The sequence below is a fragment of the Pelodiscus sinensis genome, chromosome 2, assembly GCF_049634645.1.
Source record: "Pelodiscus sinensis isolate JC-2024 chromosome 2, ASM4963464v1, whole genome shotgun sequence".
NCBI lineage: Eukaryota > Metazoa > Chordata > Testudines > Trionychidae > Pelodiscus > Pelodiscus sinensis.
Genome location: NC_134712.1, coordinates 87,602,732 through 87,621,107, shown reverse-complemented (window position 1 = coordinate 87,621,107; position 18,376 = coordinate 87,602,732). Strand labels below are relative to the sequence as shown.

At 43.4% G+C, this 18,376-nt stretch overlaps 1 protein-coding gene across 5 annotated transcripts in view; it reads left to right on the top strand.

Moving 5' to 3' along the window:
* PTPN2 (protein tyrosine phosphatase non-receptor type 2) overlaps positions 1-18,376 on the top strand; it is a 74,424-nt gene that overhangs the window by 13,913 nt on the left and 42,135 nt on the right. For 4 of the 5 annotated variants that reach the window (XM_006117499.4, XM_006117500.4, XM_075921006.1 and 1 more), the window contains one exon: positions 16,519-16,619. In XM_006117499.4, the coding sequence (XP_006117561.2) occupies positions 16,519-16,619 (101 nt within the window). Of the gene's footprint in view, positions 1-9,876; positions 10,280-16,518; positions 16,620-18,376 lie in introns of those variants that run through there. The other variant, XM_075921004.1, reaches the window with a different exon arrangement.

The window sequence follows — 18,376 nt, the reverse complement described above, 5'->3', positions numbered from 1 at the left end:
TGTGGGTCAGTGGCCCAGACGCAAAAAGTTTCCCCACCCCTACCATAAATCAAGACCATGTTGAAAGCTTTTGTTGGATATAAATGAATATTTTACTTGAAGTTTGGTAAACTAACATGAGAGAGTTAAAGGACTTAATTGGTTTAATAATTTTGATTAATATTTCTTTTCTTACTGCTTAAATTAAACCATTCTCCCTAACTGCAGCACTAGCCCTGGCTTGGATGTAATTATATAATTAACGGTGAGTTTCTGTTGGCAGCTGGTGGTCCTTGGAAAGGTTTGTATTGAGTGGAGTGAGCCATGGGCCAAAAGTTTGAGCCATTGCTGTAAACATTTGCATGCTAACATCCCTAGATACTATATATTTTTGTTTGTTAGTCTCTAAAGTACCCCAGGACTACTCGTTGTTTTTAGATGTATTCTGTTACTTCTGAATTGCATCAAGCTGCATTTGGATTGAAACTGGAATTACATTAATGCAGAGAACCAGCATCTTAAAAATAGTTTTTGTTAATTACTACAGGGCCCCATGCTCACTACACTTGCCAGCCACCCTCTCAAAGCGACTAGTTGAGTCACAACTCAGCTATTGATAGTCGACTAGCAGCAGCCTTCCCTATTTTCCTCCCTCGTCCCCCCCCACTGCCTCTGATAGCAGCACCCTGGAGACAATGCTGGGGGGAACTGGCTTTTAAGATGGCTCCCCCCAGCACTGGCTCAAGTCCCTCCCAACTTGCTGTGTCTCAGAGGCAGCAAGGGGGGATACGGGGCATGCAGGAACTCAGGTAGTCCCCGCTCACCCTGTGTTCCCACTGCAGCGTTTCAGCCTTTGAAATGTAGCTAATGGGCTCTTGCTACATTTAAAATCAAAGGCTGATGCACCTGCAGTGGGAACCTGCAGTCCCCGCTTGTGCCGTTTCCCCATTGTGTCTCTGCTTCCCCTGTCACGGGGTACGCCCCTGGCATGGGGTGCGCCCCCCTCTTAAGGTCCCGTTGCCTGCTCTATCAGGGGGAATACAACCCTAGCAGTCCTAACATACAAGTTCCTGCCCCTCTATTAGGGTAAACACGGCATTACCAGCCAACATAAAGTTCATGCCCCTCTATCAGGGTAAATACGGCTTTGGAGGCCTAGCCGCTCAGAGAAGCCTCTCCTGGACCGGGGTTGATTACCCAGGGAAGGGAAAATGGGTGGTAGGGGGACCCGGGCCCTCCCTCTCCACTGGGTCCCAGCCCAGGGCCCTTTAGGCAGGGACTATTGCTCCTGCCTGCTCGGCGGGGAATCCGGCCAATACACACCGAGCCAAGCTTTTAGTCCTTTGACCAGGGCTGCTTCCTACCAAGCGCTGGTCCCCTGGGGCCCATTCGCTTCCGAGTCAGTACTTGCCGGGGTTGCAGGTGCTCTCCTGCCTCCCTGGGGTTGGCGGCTGCAGGCTCTGTCTCCAGGTCAGGCACGAGCGGCGCCTCCGGTCTCAGCTGCTGCAGAAACACTGGCCCGGGCTGATCTACTCCCTCTTCCTGTAGACTCCGTCGCTGCAGGGCTCCCTCTGCTTTTAATACCCAGGCTCTCCTGGGAGCATGCCCAGCAGGGCTGGAGGGGCAGGGCTTTCTCCTCCAGCTGGGCCTGGGCTACCCCCTGTCCTTCAGTGAGGGACCTGTCTGCCCTGTCACACCCCCCGTGGAGATGATGCTGGGGGGAACTGGCTTTTAAGCTGGCTCCCCCCAGCACCAGCTGCTCCCCTTATCCCCCTGCTGCCTCTGATAGAGGCAGCAAGGGAGTGGGGGAAGCGACTAGTCGAGTCACTATTTGACCATGCTTATCAGATAATCGACTAGGTGCTTACATCCTTATTTCAGACTTGGAGATGGCATCTTCTCTTGCCTACTTTATAATCATATATTCGAAGAGGATAACAAGTGTTCCTGTTTTTCCAACTCCCAGTCAGTTGTGTTGAATGAACCAGTTATCGAACTGAACTATTTTAATGTTTTCTATATTTCAGTTCGTTATCTTTACCCCTGAAGAAGAATTTTCTGCTTTCAAAAAGCTGGTCTTGCACTTCAACATGCTGTAGTTCCAGGTAGTTGGCCAGTGACTTCCACCAGTTCAGTATTTTGACTTTCTTTAAACTTTTGGTAACCAACATGCTTTACTTGATTATTAACTTTTTATTTAATGTAAATGATTTTAATGAAGCATGCTAAATTTAGTCCATCTAGGTTGTCAGATTTTCATATTTAATTAAATAGGTTTATTCTCATTTGACTTAAATCTGACACCACTTCATTTTTATCATTCTGTGTGACAAATACCAAAATAAACAGTAGTGTATAGCTTAAGATATTTTTAGAGTGTTTCCTCTGATAGCTTTGTTTTGCAGTGTTCTATTTGAATCAGTGTTGGCCAATCTTTAAATGTTAATAAGACATGTTTTCATTTGGCAGCTTTAGCGTCCTTAATTTTTTTTAAATGGCCTATATTTAAGGGTTTGCCATTACATATTTTCCAAAGAATTATAGCTGAAATAGTTCTCTAATTTTCTTCATGCCATATTTCGCAGAGTGCTCATGTCTTATGATGATCTCTCTGTATATTAAGGATGTTAAAATGTGGATAATCAGCTAAACAAGTAGTCAATGGAATTTCCATCAACTAGTAGTTGATAGAAGGGGTGCTCGCTACCCCTGCTGTGGCTTTGCAGTTTGAATGTAGTAGGAGCCAGGTTGCTCTTGCTACATTTAAAAGGCAGAGCTGCAGTGGGGGATTGGTCACAAGCCAGGAATCAGCTGATTCCTGGCTCACCCAGTCCTAGACTCTTGGCCTTTGCCTCCCCTGCCTCACTCTGTGGAGACGGTGCTGGGAGGACCTGACTTTTAAGCCAGCTCCCCTTTGTGCTGCCTCTTATGGAGGCAGTGGCTGGATGGGGAAACAGCTAGTTGAGTATTGACTTAACCGATGAGCCTAGGCTTATTGGTAGTTGACTACTTGAGTAGTATCCCTACTATATTAAAGTTTCCTGCAGGATGACAGTGATGTAATTTAGGTCCTCATGCTGCTGCCCACCTCTGCCTCCGTCCTCAGCCACTTGCTGAGGCTAGCCTCAGCACAGTCCCCTCCAGGCATGGGCTGCTCCAGCTGGGCTACACTGCTGGGGAGGAGCTGCTGGGGCTGGGTCCCCTCTGCCATCCAAGCCTGACTTGCCCCCCCCCAACCCCGGAGTCTTCCCCCGCATCCTCTCCCCCATCCAAGCCTGATGCTCCCCAGCCTACTCCTTCCCCCTCTCTCTTGGCCAGACACCTACCCCCAAAGAGCGGGGCGGATGGTGAACGTAGCGAGCCGGGGGCACCCCCCCCCCAGTTTTCTATATAAAAATATTTATGGTTTAATCAAAACTTGTTACCTAATAAGTCAGATATCCTAATGCTCAGATAATAATCTTGAGAATCAACAAGACAAGTCTTGATGTGACTTCTTTGGGAATCCAGGTCTAGAGGCTCTCCAAATATTATAGGCAAAACAGATTAATGGTTTATAACTTCTCTTTTAATGTTAGATTTCTGAGAATGGCAAAGACAACGGAAAAGGCACCATGATCCAGTGACTATAGCGTGTGAGCCTGCAGATCTGGAAACCAGTGTTTTGTTTCTAGTTCTGGCATATAGCCAAAGCCACATACAGAATAAGTCTCTGGGGCCAAAACTTGCAAAACTGATCTTGCGAGCCCAGTCAGACACCTGATGTTTTACTTTTGAGAAGCACTGATAATCTGCATTTCCAGTTGAACTGAGTGGTAATTGCAAGTGGTCAGTACATATTAAAGTTAAGCCACAAATGTCTTAGATTTAGTCATCCAAAATCAGTGGCTGTAGTGGTAAATATGTGAATTTGGTAAATCTCCACTTCAGTTTCTCCATCTGTAAAAATGAGGATTTTTTATGCTTTGAAATCACTGGATAAAGTGTACTATACAGGTATAAAATTCTAATAACAAAACATGAGTCTTTATGGAACTAGTAGAAGTGTCTTTTTAATAAGCTTCTGTTTTTATCTCCACCAAATTTTAAGCTTGGTCTGTCTCACGTTGAATTTTTCGATTGGCATTAGTAAACCAACTTCTTCACTTCATCCCTCTTGAATAAGAACAGAGTTAATTATTTTTTGCTCAATCCCCTTTGAAAAGCTTCAGTGCTTCTATGGATTGGAGGCAAAATTCAAAGTTCATGAGAGACTTGGCTCTGAAGTCAGAGAAATGACTTTTCCTCTTGCCATGAAAATCCACCACTATTTGGCCAAGTTACAAGCCACAGAAAATTATTTGGATATGCTCCCATAGAGCATGTTGGAGGCTTTCTGCTAAAATCTCTGAACATTTCATCTGCACTGAAGATGCTACTGGGTCCCACAGACCTTCCTGAATTCTGACTGACCCCCTACAACTAACCCAGTCTGGCTGCTCGCCCAGCTGCCATCTGCTCCCCAGTCCAGCTAGGCTGCCGGGGGTTGTAGGCTGCTGCCATGGGGCTCTGGCCAGTTTTCCTGTTAGGCTCCTAGGCTCTCTGGTCCAGGAGCATCCCTGGTCTGGCACCAGAGAGTGCTGCTTTTCAGAGATGCAACCTGTACTATGTTTCAGAATCAATGTGCTTACTCTGTGTTACATTCAACTGTTTGTAGCAATTAGACTCTCCAGAGCCAGGAATGGAATTGAGTTCTGAGTCCCAACATGCCACTGCTGTATAGCAACTAGTGCGTAAGATGCTGGCCATGTGAGTTCTTCTGTCACAGCTGCTCTACAGACAATAAATGTGCCACTTGTATCGGTTGATCTTTTAGTTCAAGTTGTAGAGATCTGTGGGGTGGGTCTGGAAATCCTGGATTTAAACCTTGTTGATAACACATGGCGGGGTAGAAGAGTATGTATCTTCACAACAAAACAATTTTTCTATAGAGCCCTGTCTCATTTTGCATGCCAGATTGATAGCAAATAAGACAGAAGAAGATACTCTCTTGTAGTTAAGGCACTGGGTGGGAATTTGTGAGACCTGACTTTATTCATGATTTTGCTATAGACCCCTTGTATGGTGCTGTCAAATGCCCCGTGTGTTCCACAGTTTCTAGGCAATTCATTCTGCATTGCAAAACTATGCTCCAGAATTCAAGTCGTAAAAGTATTTGTAGCGCCAATTGGTGTAAAGTGAACAGCAAAAATACTGAGTGTTGACGCCTGCAAAAGTATGTGAATGGTATGAGCTGCTGTAGTTATCTGTTGTGGTTCCTTAGACTCTGGTTTCATGACCGGAATTTCTTCTGAGGTACTATAGAATTCAGCACTTCTGCTGCAATTTATTTTGCTGCAGCAAGTTCTCATATGACTTCTCTTGCTTTCCTGGCAGGACCTGTTTCCAGCTGCCTCTTACGATCCAGTTTTCCCAAGAGGGTATTAGCTGGATTATGTGCCAGTGTTCCATGGAACTAGGCAACAGCAGGGGATTGGGATTGAGCAAGAATTGAGCTCTTAGATGGGGAGTAGATAGGGAAGTAAGTAAGCTGTCTGGAGAATAGCACAACTGTGGCCCAGGGAAATGAGCTGTTACAGCCAGCCACAAACTGCTCCCTTCTGCTGTCCCCATGTACCAAAGGAGGTTCTGAGTTGGGCCACCTGTACAATAGTGCAGGAGCTGCAGCAATTGGAAAAGGGTTAGCAGAAGAGCAAAATGAAATAAATGATCTTGAAAATTACTGAATTTTATATCATTGCTCATTTTTGAAAATACTCATAAGGAAAGGCTGTGTGTGTGTTTACATGTGCATTAAGATGACCACTTTGTTGTTTGGAAAATAAGGGAAAAGCATATGACAAATAAGAGACAGTGTTTTATTTTAAGTGATATATTAGGGAAATATCACTTTCCTTAGTCTAGCCTCTTTCTCTCGTTTGTACGCTTCTGCTGGCTTATTATATATCATGCAATTATCATAAGTTTGAATTAATATTTAAAATAGTATTTATAAGCAGAGCTGTCCTGTTGAAAGGATGGTTTGGGGTGGCTGCGCTAGGCCCTGTGCTTTTGGGGGGGAGGGGCTGAATGGCAGCTGCCTTATGTCCACTGGGTGGCACAAGGGGTGGATATTCCCCTCCCCCCTCCCCGCTCCCCCCTGCCCGAGTGCAGTAGACTTGGGGAGGTTGGTGCTGCAGAGCAGACTGCTGGGTCACTTGGATTCCTGCTAGTGCAGTAAGGGGACTGACCCCTGCTGCTGCCTCATGTCAGGCTCTCTGGTAATACCCTTGCTTGCATTGTTCAGGGGGAAGGTCTTTGGGCAAGGGGGCAGAGCAGAGGCAGGACATGGAGAAACAGATGGAGCAGGCATGTGGCAGGGCCTGTGGTGGAGGGGTTGTCCTGGGCCACTGGAGGGGTTGTCCCGGGCCTAGTTTACAAGTTTTAATAAATTTCAGGACATCTTAAAATAAGGGGGGCAGGCAATGAAGAGCATCTTATATGATTTGGATAAATGAACATTTACAGTACAGTAAAGTTTAGGACAGCGATGGGCATCCAGGAAAAAGGCAGTGGGCTGCATGAGTGGTTCTCCACCTTAACGGGGTGCAGCAACCTGAAGCCCACTGGTGTTCCACTTACAGTCCCATGACCATCCCTGTTTTCCCCCCTTCCCCATGTGCTTCTTGTGCACTGAAACCCTGCATTTCTTACTCCTCCCACTCCCTCCCAGCACTTCTGGAGTGTGCAAATTGCCTGATTCATGCTCAGTCCCCACTTCCCAGAGCTGGAATGCTGTGAATCAGCTGTTCCCAGCTGTTCAAGGGGAGGAGTAGGAAGTGCAGGACTCCGGTGTCCTGGTGCAGGAAAGGGACATGGGCAAGGGGGATAGATGGGAGCGGAAGTGGGCCTCAGGTTGCCCAGCACTGATTCAGGGTTTGCTGCTGTGGAATGTTGTCCCATAGGGTATGCACAACCTGATCAGAAGATATACATATACCAATGATGAGTTAAGGTTGTATGTCATCCTTTATCCTGGCACATGCTAACTTTTTGAGTCCTTTAATATATTTTTAACTTTAAGTGTAATATTGATGGTGGTAATAGTTGTCTGTGCTTGTTTGATAGCTCTCTAAAACAGTGGTTCTCTAACTTTATGGCCTGTGGCCCACTTGACTCAAAGCAAATCTTTCCATGGACCACCAGTTGCTAATAGAAACTTATTGTTAATTACATAATTATGCCTGAGCCCTTTTGCTAGTGCTGCAGATAGGGAGAACATTTTAATGTAACCAGTAAGAAAGGAAATATTGATTTCAATGATTAAACAGATTAAGCATTTTAACTCTCTCATGTGATTTTATCCAACTTCATTTTAAATAAAGTAAAATATTAATTTATGTCCAACACAAAAGGTTCCCATGTTCTCTTTATTTATGGTGGGGTGGGAAACTTTTTTGGGTCAGGGCCACTGACGCACAAAAAAATCAATTGGGAACCACACAAGTGAGATGAAGGGGGAGGAACCCCAAACGCCAAAAAAATCCCCAACTCTCACTGATGTGGCCCCCAATTGAAACACTTCATTCCTCTGGTGCTCCATCTTCACCAGGGGAGGGTTGAAGTTCAGGATTTCCCATAGGCCAGATTTACTCTTCTAGGATTCCAAGCTTAGTGGATCTTATGGACCCCCAGGCTCAGGTTGGGTCAAAATGGGGGGGTTCACTGTGCGGAACAGGGCTGCCAGCAAGAGGAATAGGGGTGCTGGATCTGGGTGGGAGTTGGGGTTCCGCTTATCGGATAATGGAGTCGACTAGTTGATTTCTTCCCCCCTTAATACTAGAGACAGTAATGGAGGGGAGGGCACGGGGTACTTCAAAGCGGCAGCACCGCAAGGAGCTGACCCCAGGCTCCATGCAGTGCTACCCCTTTAAGGGGCAGCACCTCACAGCTGAGCCTGGGATCAGCTGTGCAGCGTTGCCCCCTTTGAAATGCCGCCACAGCATTTCAAAGTGGCAGTGCCGTGTGGAGACCAGGGTCAATGGGGTGACTCTGAGTCCCCCTGCTAACCCCTGGCTCCATGAGGGCGCTTCTGCTTTGAAATGTACAAGAGCCCCCACTGGGGACTCTTGTGTATATTAGAAAGCTGGCATGCCCTCTGGCCGGGCTGCACACAGAGTTCTGCATTCCAACTTTGAAATGTACAAGTGCCTATAGACTAGTTGAGTAGTCGAAGGAAATGCCATTAACTACCTGACTAGTAAATTAACCGATATTTAACATCCTTAGTTCAGGAGGGGATGAGGTCTGGGTGGGAGGTATGGTGCAGGATCAGGCTGGGAGTAGGGTGTCTTCCCCAGAGAGAGGGGAAAGTGCAGTATGTGCCTAGGAGGGAGGGTGCAGAAGCACGCTGGGGGTGCAGGGTCTTGGCAGAAAGGGTGCATGAGGGAACTGGGGGAGTGTGAATTTGTGTGTGAGGGGGTGGGAGGAACTTGCTTGCCTTTGCACCCTGTGCTGCTCCCAGGCACAACCTCTTGTTGCTCCCATTGGCTGGATTCTGGCCAGTGGGAGCAGTTGGGAAAGCCTCCAGGCAGTGTGCCTACATGCTGCTGTTCCCCCAGCTGGGGATGGAGGAGAGCTTCTTCCCTTTGAGCTGGATTGTGCCATGCAAGTCTCAGGGCTTTCTCTCTCCACCCCCGGGAAACTGATGATGGCGCTCCTTCCTCCCCACTGCAGGAGGGAAGAAAGGGGTCTGAGCTTGAGCTGTGTACCACCTGAAAGGTGACTCTGCAGACTGCAGTTTGAGAGCCACTCTTCTAGAAGCTACCTAGCTAATTCAGTAGGGGGGCACAGATCATTGAATTGAACAGGTTACGATTTTATTAATCTAAGATGATTCTTTAAAAATATGATGCACATACTGGTTAAGATAGCTTCTAAGCTCCATTATATGGGGAGCAGTTAAGAACAAACCCAGAGACTACTGATTTCTGAAAAGACTATTTCTTAAATATCCCCTATAATAATCTGAAGCTTCTCACAATGTCAGTTGAGATTTATGGATATTACAGATTAGATGTGGCAAACACAAATAATTACACCAATTAATGGCTGTCTGTAAACTTGCAGCTGACATGGCTCAAATATACGTGCTAGAAAAGTAGCAACAGTTTTTTTTGGGAGAAGTTCTTGACATTCTTATGCCTTATAGGCCTGATTCAAGCTCTCTGAAGCTAATGGCAGTCTTTCATTTTATTTCAGTGTGTTTGTAACATGATTTGTGCCACTTGAGTTTATTATTTCTTGCTTCTTTTGCAAAGATAGCATAATTAAGCTGCTAGACTGAAACATAGGTAGCATAATCCAGTGTTTCTCAACCTTTTTTTATAAAGTACTCCTTAACCCCCCCCCCCCCCCCCAAAAATACCACCAGTGCCTACAGTCTTCAGACACATTTTTCTACCGTTGCAACACATTTGTTTAAACAACTTAATTGTAGCCAGGTGGATGATGAAATTTTTGGGTGTAAAAAGTACAAAAATAATAAAACACTGTAAAACTTAAAATTCAGTTTTCTCCAAATTTCAGTCATGTTGACGTACCCCTAAGGGTACTCGTACCACTGGCTGAGAAACACTGGCATAGGCCACATTAATCATTGAAGATTCACATGGTTTTAAGTTTTTTTTAAATATAACCTGTAACAGATATTTAAGTATTAATTTCTATACTGCATACAACTTCATAAATATTTTAGCGTATTCATTTTTACTTGGCATTCTTCAAGTTGTGACAGATAAAATAAATAAATAGTCCTTGAAAAGACAATACAAATAAATAACTGATTTTTTGACATGGCTATTAGGAAAAAATGTATTCTGGTATTTGATTAGTAGCACAAGAAAGGGGCGGTTGGACTCTCTAGTAGTAGTGAAAGAGGAAGCTTATCTGAAATGTCACTGGGTTCAGTTCAAGAGCTAGTCATTTCCTGACAGATGAAACCATTTCTCAGAAAACACGTTCTTAAAGGGAAAACAAATACTGGGGCAATAATTCTTACAAGAATGTCCTTTAGATTGTTATCTGTCCTGTTGAAGTAAATGGATTGTTCCTCTATACCGTGATTTTTATTTTTGTATGTCAGACTTACTGTTAGCACCTTCACAGTTCTTGATTATTAGGGCAGGAAGATTTCACACTAAAATAGGCATATTGCACTTCACTTGTGCATTAATATTAGAAATTGAGCCAGCGACGGATACTGTGGCTGTAGATTTTAACAGTAAGTACAAGTTCTGTTTTTTGGATTTCATACTTATAGTTTATCATAATAAACACTATAGGAATAAACGAAAAAACAATCAGTCATAAAAATAAAACATAGTGGCTTGTATAAATTTTTATTCCAAAGTAGTGGCCTGATTTTTCAGAAATATCAACATCCGCAAATACAGTCTAATCAACTGAGCTGCAAGTGCTTGACATACTTCGAAAATCATGAAGTAAAAGCATCACGTTATATAATCAGAATCCTATGCATGGTTATACTTGAACTATGGGCTAGATCTTGATTTATACAACATATTGGCACTAATAGTTACAGTGAGTAGTACTGTAGTGCAAAGGGGGAAAATCAGTTGTCCTTCCCTGTATTTCATGCAGTTAATGCAACTTGTTTGTTAGCACTGTATTTAACAATATATTGAAGTTGGATGTAGGGATGTAAAGTCCAGTTGAACTGTGTAGGTGGGGCCGGGCCGACACAGACAGGGGCTGCTCCAGCTGGCCAGACAAAGCAGACTCTGCCTGTGGTGGCCCTTGTGGGGCTAGAGCACCTCCTGCCTGCAACAAATGGGGAGCTGATCCAGGTCCTACTATAAGCCTCAGCATTATGGGTGAGGATTACTGGTTAACCATTCACATCCCTAGTTGGATGGTTTTGCTAGGAGTGATCAGGTTTAGACTTTGCTGTGTGAAAGAGGAGGACTTGCTGTTGGTGCCTCAGGTTAGGCCACTGGGATGGTTCAGTGCTCTTGCATGCATATATTCTTTTGAACTTAGTTTCTTTAATCCTGTAAGTTGTATTTCATCCTCCTTGCTGTTAATAGTGCCACGTTTAGGAAATGGCAGTCTTCCTCGCTCAGCTTTATCAAAGGTCACTTAAAGTTTCACTGTACTTTCACTTCTGTAAACTTAACTTGTTTTCAAATAAACCTATCTTTTATTAGCCAGCAGCATCAGACAGGTACCAAAAGTCCTCCACCTGGCTGTTCAATACATGTGAAAAATTTGATGTATATGGGCGTGGACAAAGAGGTGAAACACAAAATTCTGAACCTGACAAAAGCAGTGGTGTGCCTTGAACTCCATTATGCTAGGATTTCACCCAAAGTGAGTAACTGAAGAGTTTGCTCATTTCAGATGTCCTCCCTCTGGGTATAAAAGCCATCTTAGTAGGGGAGCCCGCATCAGAATCATTTATCAAATTTTTCACTTCAGAGTCAGATGCACACTCTGAAGTAGAAAATTGGTGTGTTAGAAATTTTAGAAATCCTTCATCATAGCTCTTGCTGCTGGCATGGCTAAGGATAGGTTAGTGGAATTATTTAAACTAAATTGAATCTTAAAGTCTGTTACTTATACAATACTTGGAACTGTTTATATGAGCAATAAAAAAAATTTACAAACAGAAATATTGTTTACCATTAATTGAGAAAATGGCTTGTTTGATTTCTGTACAGCAAGCCAAAACGCAAATGAGATTTCTGTGTCCCAGTGTTTTCCCAGAGCCTTCTTTTTGGTGGAAAGGTGTCCTTGTAGTTTGTTCCTGTTTTATGGATTACAGGATATTCAAAGAATAGCAGTTAAAGTTTGGTATAATTTCTCACTGCCCCTACCCTCTCTGTAGAACATGAAGAGAATTTTAAATTGTTCCTTGTTTCACTTGTAGGGTGTTAAAAAGTATGGGTTGAATATCTTGTGTGCAGATGTTACTGTGTGAAACCTCTTTGGGGTCTTTTATCTCCTATGTGGAAATGATACAGCAGTTGCAGAGTGATTAAACTGTTAACAGTGCTTGCTGACATCATCTTTCCGAGAACACTAGTGTCTGTATGTATGATTTACTATAACAAGATCTTAAGTTTTTCCTGTTGGGAAAATGACATGTAATATTTACAAAGATCTTGGTTTCAGTCCAGCAGAAATATTTCAGATAATAGGTTTTTCTTTTGGTACAGTTTTTTTTTTAACATTTTCTTTTCCAGACAGAATAATGTAAGGAGATACTTTATAGGGATGTCAATGTGCAGTCAACTACGTGATTAACCATAAGCTTGGGCTTATTGGTTAATCCTGTTGACTGGATGTGCGCGCACACCCCTTGCTGCCTCTATCAGAGGTAGCAAGGGGAGGGGAGTCAGTGCCTGTGCCTTGAGCACAAGATCCCGTGGAGCCACCTATTTCCCCCTCTTCCTATCTCCCACTGCTGCCTCTCTATCAGAGGCAGCAATGCAGGGGGGCAAGAGGGAGCCGATACATGTGGGGAGCTGTGTGCCCACCTTTTCTGTCTCCTACAGAGGTAGCAGGGGAGAAGGAGCAGGCAGGAGCTGGTGCTGGGGAAGCTGGCTCCCCACAAGCATTGGCTCTGCCTGTCCCCCTCCCCCACCCTGCTGCCTCTAATAGAGGCAGCAGGGCAGGGGAGGCTGCTCTGTGGATGCTTGTGCAGCCTCAGTCCGAGGAGAGCTCTGGCTCCCCATGGGTAGGGGTTGCTGTCTTCCTACTCTGCTTCCTCTGTATCAGCAGAGCATGGGGCGGCAGGTGCTCCCAGAGAGGGAGGCTGGGAGTCCACTGGCTGCCAGCCTTGCCTCCAGGGACTATCAATTAGTCATGAACTGCTAAAATTTGATGCAGTTACACAATTATTCAGTTACATAGTACCTAACATCCCTAATACCATGCATTTATTTAAAAATATAATTTACACATTTGTTAGCCTCCGATCTATTTATATATTCTAGAAATGTCTGAGAGTCAGTTTGTTCAAGAACTGCTCCGTAATGGTAAGTGCTAGAATCAGCACGTTTGGTATGCAGCTTCCTCTTATCCTAACTAAAAGTAAGGTCAGGATTTGGTTGTGCCAAGAAAATGGGAAGTGCCAGAAATGGGAATGTTTTCTGTAACATGGAAAGGGAGGTGGCAGAGGAAGGACATAAAAGGAAGGAGCGCACAGAGCAGGGACTCAATACTGAGGGCAGCCACACCACCAAGAGTGGTCAGCTAAGCTGGGGCTCTGCCATCTTGCTTGCCACTACATCAGGTAAGTAGTCTCCATCTGCCCCAAACTCTTCACCTCTCTCTCTGGTCTTTGGCCACGGTGCTAGGGGTGGGAGGGAAGCCCCAATGGGACCCACTGCCCTGAGCCCCTACTCACCCCTCACTCTTGCACCCCTTACACCTCTTGCTCTGCTCTCCTCCCTAGGGATATAAAGGATTAGTTGACTATCTGATAAGCAAATATCAGATAGTGGAGGCAAGGGGAGAGAAAAGGGGAGGGGGGATACTTAAGTGGCAGCGCCACACGGAGCCCGGGATCAGCTGCTCCATGCGGTGCTGCCGTTTGAATACCACGAAGAGCCTGACAGCAGGCTCTTCCCAGCATTTCAAAGTGACAGCTCTGTGGGGAGCCCGGGATCAGCTGGGGACTCCGCAGCTGACCCTGGGCTCCATAAGGTGTGACAACTTTGAACTGTACAAGAGTTCCCAGCCATTTCAAAGGCGGAAGTGCTTGACTAGCAAATTAATTGCTACTTAACATCCCTACTCCTCCCCCACATTGCTGAGGGCCTGCCTTGACTCCTGCACTCCTCCCCCCTGCACCAGCTCCATGCAGTGAAGGACCTGATCAACTCTGGATAAGTCTTCTAGTTATACATATTCTTCTTAGCATATGGATGTATACAGTGCTTTTTTTGTGACAGTACTGCCCGGTACACGGTACTGGCACCTCCAGTCAGAGCTCAACAACTTTTCCCCTGGAGTACCAGCACCTCTTCTCCACCCCCTTCCCCTCCCCATTAAAAAAAAAAAAAAAGAAGCACTGGATGTATACAATTAAAAAAAAATCCTACCTATGGCTCCAGGTCCTTTGCCACATACTAGGAATACTGGTTTAACTATGTTTGCATTAGTAACTCCCAGAGCCAAGAAAAGAGAAACCAAAATTATCCCAACTCTGTGTACTTCTGTCCCCAATGGCCTGCAATGTGCTCTCAAAGGTCAATGAATGTGTGCTGTTGCATTGAGGATGAGTAGAGAGAAGCCCAATGCTTGAGGGGCCATTTATAAAAACTGTACTATTGGGTCAGGTTTCCCTGTGGCATAATTTTTGTAACTTTCATATTCTGTAGATAGATTTTTCTTTATGAATCAATATTGACTTGTATATTTTGGAAATACAACAATTTTTCCAAGTTATGATTTCAGTTAAGCTTCCCTTTTCCAAGTATTATACTTTGTCTTGAAAAACTGGGTTTTGCTTGAAAATTGTATGTTAACTTTGAAGGCAAAAAAGAATATTTCTAAATTGGAGGAGAAGGGGGGAAATTATTTTTCTTGTTAAAGTTTACTTAGAAAATCACTGATTTGAAATATTTTACTTCAGTTTTATTTTTTGCTTCCCTCTAGCTCAAAAGTGGCTTACTGTGCTTTAATATTTTCTGTGTGGTTAAATCTCTTTGAAACTTGTGTATTAGCTGTCTTTATCTTTGATAAATAGATTATATTTAACCAAACTATTAAGGATTTTGTTTTGTGGTTTTGGACCCAAACTTTCTCTTGTTGCTTTGAATGAAAGTTTTTCTAGTGAGTGGGTTGCCTAGTTGAATGTTAGGGGTTTAATTTTTCACTGCTTTGCACCTAGTCATTTACCAAAAAATTTATTTATTTTGCATTGTATTTGTTAACAGATCATGAGCTTAAATGTGTGGTGATCCATTTCTGTATATTTCTTTAAAAATATCTTTTAAAGATGTGGATAGTATAATACTTATCCTTATTTGTTCATTTCCTTTTAAATGCTTCGGTTTGCGATAATTAAAGTTACCAAATGCCAGTGTAACTGTTTTTGGAAAGGGTTCTTGTACTTTCAGGAATACAAATTAGGGGAACCTCACTTCATGAGAATGTAGCATAGATGCATTAATACAGTGTTCCATCTGTGCTTAGGTCAAAGTACAATTCATTAACATTATCCATTGAGAGAGCCTATTTCAATGATATATGATTGTAATGAGACTTTATAATAAAGTGTGTATGCAAGGGGGCAAAGATGTGCAGACCTTGACTGTGAATTTCTTGATCCTTGATTAAAATTTAAGCATTGTTACTGCATTAACAATCCTTGTTTACATATTGTATTTTAAATTGCCTTCAAGATGTTGAAGATTGACTTAAGTTGGGAACTGTATGCAACAGTATAGTTGTATATAGGCCAGTGATTTTCTTTTGAGTTTGTCATGTGCTGAAGACTTAGGAAACAAATTAGCGCAAGGATGTAATCTGAGTAGCACTGCAATTCACTACCACTAAACACTTTAGTGTAAAAATCTATTAATGCAGCATTAAGGATATATACTCCAGGTTGCAATTTTAATGTTTCCTCTGTTGCATATAGTTTGTTTCATGTTTTGCTAATCCTGACAAGATTTGCAATTTCATAATTATCATTAAAGTCACCTTGGAGTTTTGGTTGTATACTGAGAGGATTAGGTCAACAAATAATAAATTCCTACCTCTGTTACTGGTCTGCTTGGTGATCTTTAATTAAGTCTCCATTTTATTTGCTTTATATATATTTAGTTAGTTTCCCCATCTGTTAATATGCTACATTCTTATATTTGCATTACATCTGTGATAATCTGTTAGGAATCAAAAAACGCTGAGTGATTACAATTCTGAGAGTCTGCTCACTTTAAGTGGCTTCAAATTGACAGAGCTTTGCATGGCCATAGAGGCTACACATCTGGCATCAGTGTTGGGGCCTAATATATGTACATTCAAAATAGAGCTTCCACATCTAATTCTGGATTACCAAACATTCGCTTCTGGCTTTGACTCCTTGTTTCTGAAAGAACTACTGAATGGTTATCTAAAATTCTGATTATATAGAGAATATGGATGTTTCCAAACATCTTTGGAAAATCAGAGTTTTCATGTGTTTAAAACTTATGGAATAGTTGATGAAATGATGTGGTATAAATATCACATTAGTTATTCATAACTATTAGGAATGTAAAATCCTGTTTTAAAATGTTAACCAGTTAAAGATGTACTTTAACTGGCTTGCCACACCACGTCTCTAACTAAGTCATGAGTTTTGCACTTAGACCAAGTGAGTGCCACTTAAACCTTGATATCACATCATGACACACAGTCTGGAAATACGTGAAATGAATTTGTCACATGAGTTTAGCTTCCTTGTATGTTTTGTCATGTCTTAATTGTAACTTTTTCTATTGTTAGATGACCATAGTCGTGTAAAATTGCAGAACACAGAGAATGACTATATCAATGCCAGTTTAGTAGTCATAGAAGAAGCCAAAAGAAGCTATATTTTAACACAGGTAAGTAGTACCAGATAACAAATTGTTATACAGTTGTTATACACATTCTGTCATGGCATGGCCTTACTTTCTGGAGATGGAATGAAGCCATCCTCACTGTTCTCCTCAGTTAGTAAATGAAATACATAATCAGATAAAAAAAACTAGCTACAAGGATCTAGTTTTGATAAGATACTTTCAGGTAAGCATATTTCATAGCAATCTATATGTTAAAGTTTTCAAATGCTTCTAAAACTGAGATTTTTTTCAACACTTCTGAAAATGTACAAATGGTTACTTGATCTATTGAACATGGCTCTTCCCGCTTTCCTTTTAAACAAAACACATGCATGAATGGTACAAGGATCTAGTTTTGATAAGATACTTTCAGGTAAGCATATTTCATAGCAATTAAGGCCCAGCTGGGAGCCATAAAAGGGGAGGGCTGCTTCAGAGAAGGGAGTGTGGGCCTGGCTGCTGAGGGAGCAGGACGCTCCCTGGAGCTAGGGCAGGGCTAGAGCGTCAAGGCTGGGCCAGGGGCGCTCAGACAGACAACTGCCAGCCTGCTAGGCCGGAAGTAAGGCCTGCCGGAGAGACACCAACCCCCGGAAGGGGGGCTCAGAGCGAGTGACTTGGGCACTGCCGGAGGGCAGTGTGGCGAAGAGAACGACGTGACCAGAGGATTCGAGAGGGGAAACCCCACGTGACAATGAGAGGCACTGATTTTTGTTCATTGCAGTTGCTTCCCTGCCTCGTCCCACTTATCATCCTGAGCAAGGTATTCCCTTACAACCTCAGGGCTGTTTCAGGTTTCCACAGAGGCCAGAGTGATTGGTGTGGGTTGTCACATAAAACAGTCATGTCTAAACGTTTGTCTTTATTCATGTCTTTCAGTCAGGGTATTCAGTGGTAAAGGTTATTGGAAAACCACATCATGGTGTTAACATCCAGCTCTCAAAGTCACAACTGTTTTCATAGGAAGTGGAGTGTGATGGAGGGAGGGGGGAGCAACCTTACTTGATTGTGAACTTGAATGTGTGGGTATAGCAGGAAGGTTGCTGGATAAGGAATTTTGCGTGTGTTGCTAATATGCAGAAGTTATTTATCAATAACATCTGTCTCTTGGACAAGTGTTTCTGACTCTGTGCTATGGGACATATTCTACATTTCTCCTTGGGTGTGAATCCCACCCAGGATTGCGTCCAGTTCTTGATTTAAAAACTGCATGGTTTGGATGCAGCATTAGATGTTTGTGTACTTCCTTTGCCTTCTGGCAAACTAAACTCTGGCAGGCTTATCTTAGCTCTGGATTGTAGGGTGTCTTGCTCATACCCCTTCTCACACAGGGCTCAAGAAATGTGACTATATAGTTCCCAGTTCTTATGGGTCACTTGCAGCTAACTGCACTGATTCTTCAACCAAAACACCGACATGATCCAAAAAGTCTGCAGGAGAGTGTTTTGAGGAAGAGCCACCTGTGTTGCCCTGAGAAGATGCCATGAGGACTACTGCATAATGAGCCAAACACCATTATGTGTTTGGCTCGCTTTTGTTTTGTTAAGTTCCTGGAGTTTGCAGGTGGGAGGGGCGCATCTGTTTACATGGCTGCAGAGCAGCAGAGTTCAAAGCGCTGGGTTGGCCAGCGTGGTTAATGGGGCATTGTGGAAAATGTGCTGGAGATAGATAAAGTTGACAAAAAACTTATTGTAACACACACTGCATGATTTCAACAATAAAGGGAAGGGGAGAGATAAGAGTTGCTTTTTGGCAACAAAACG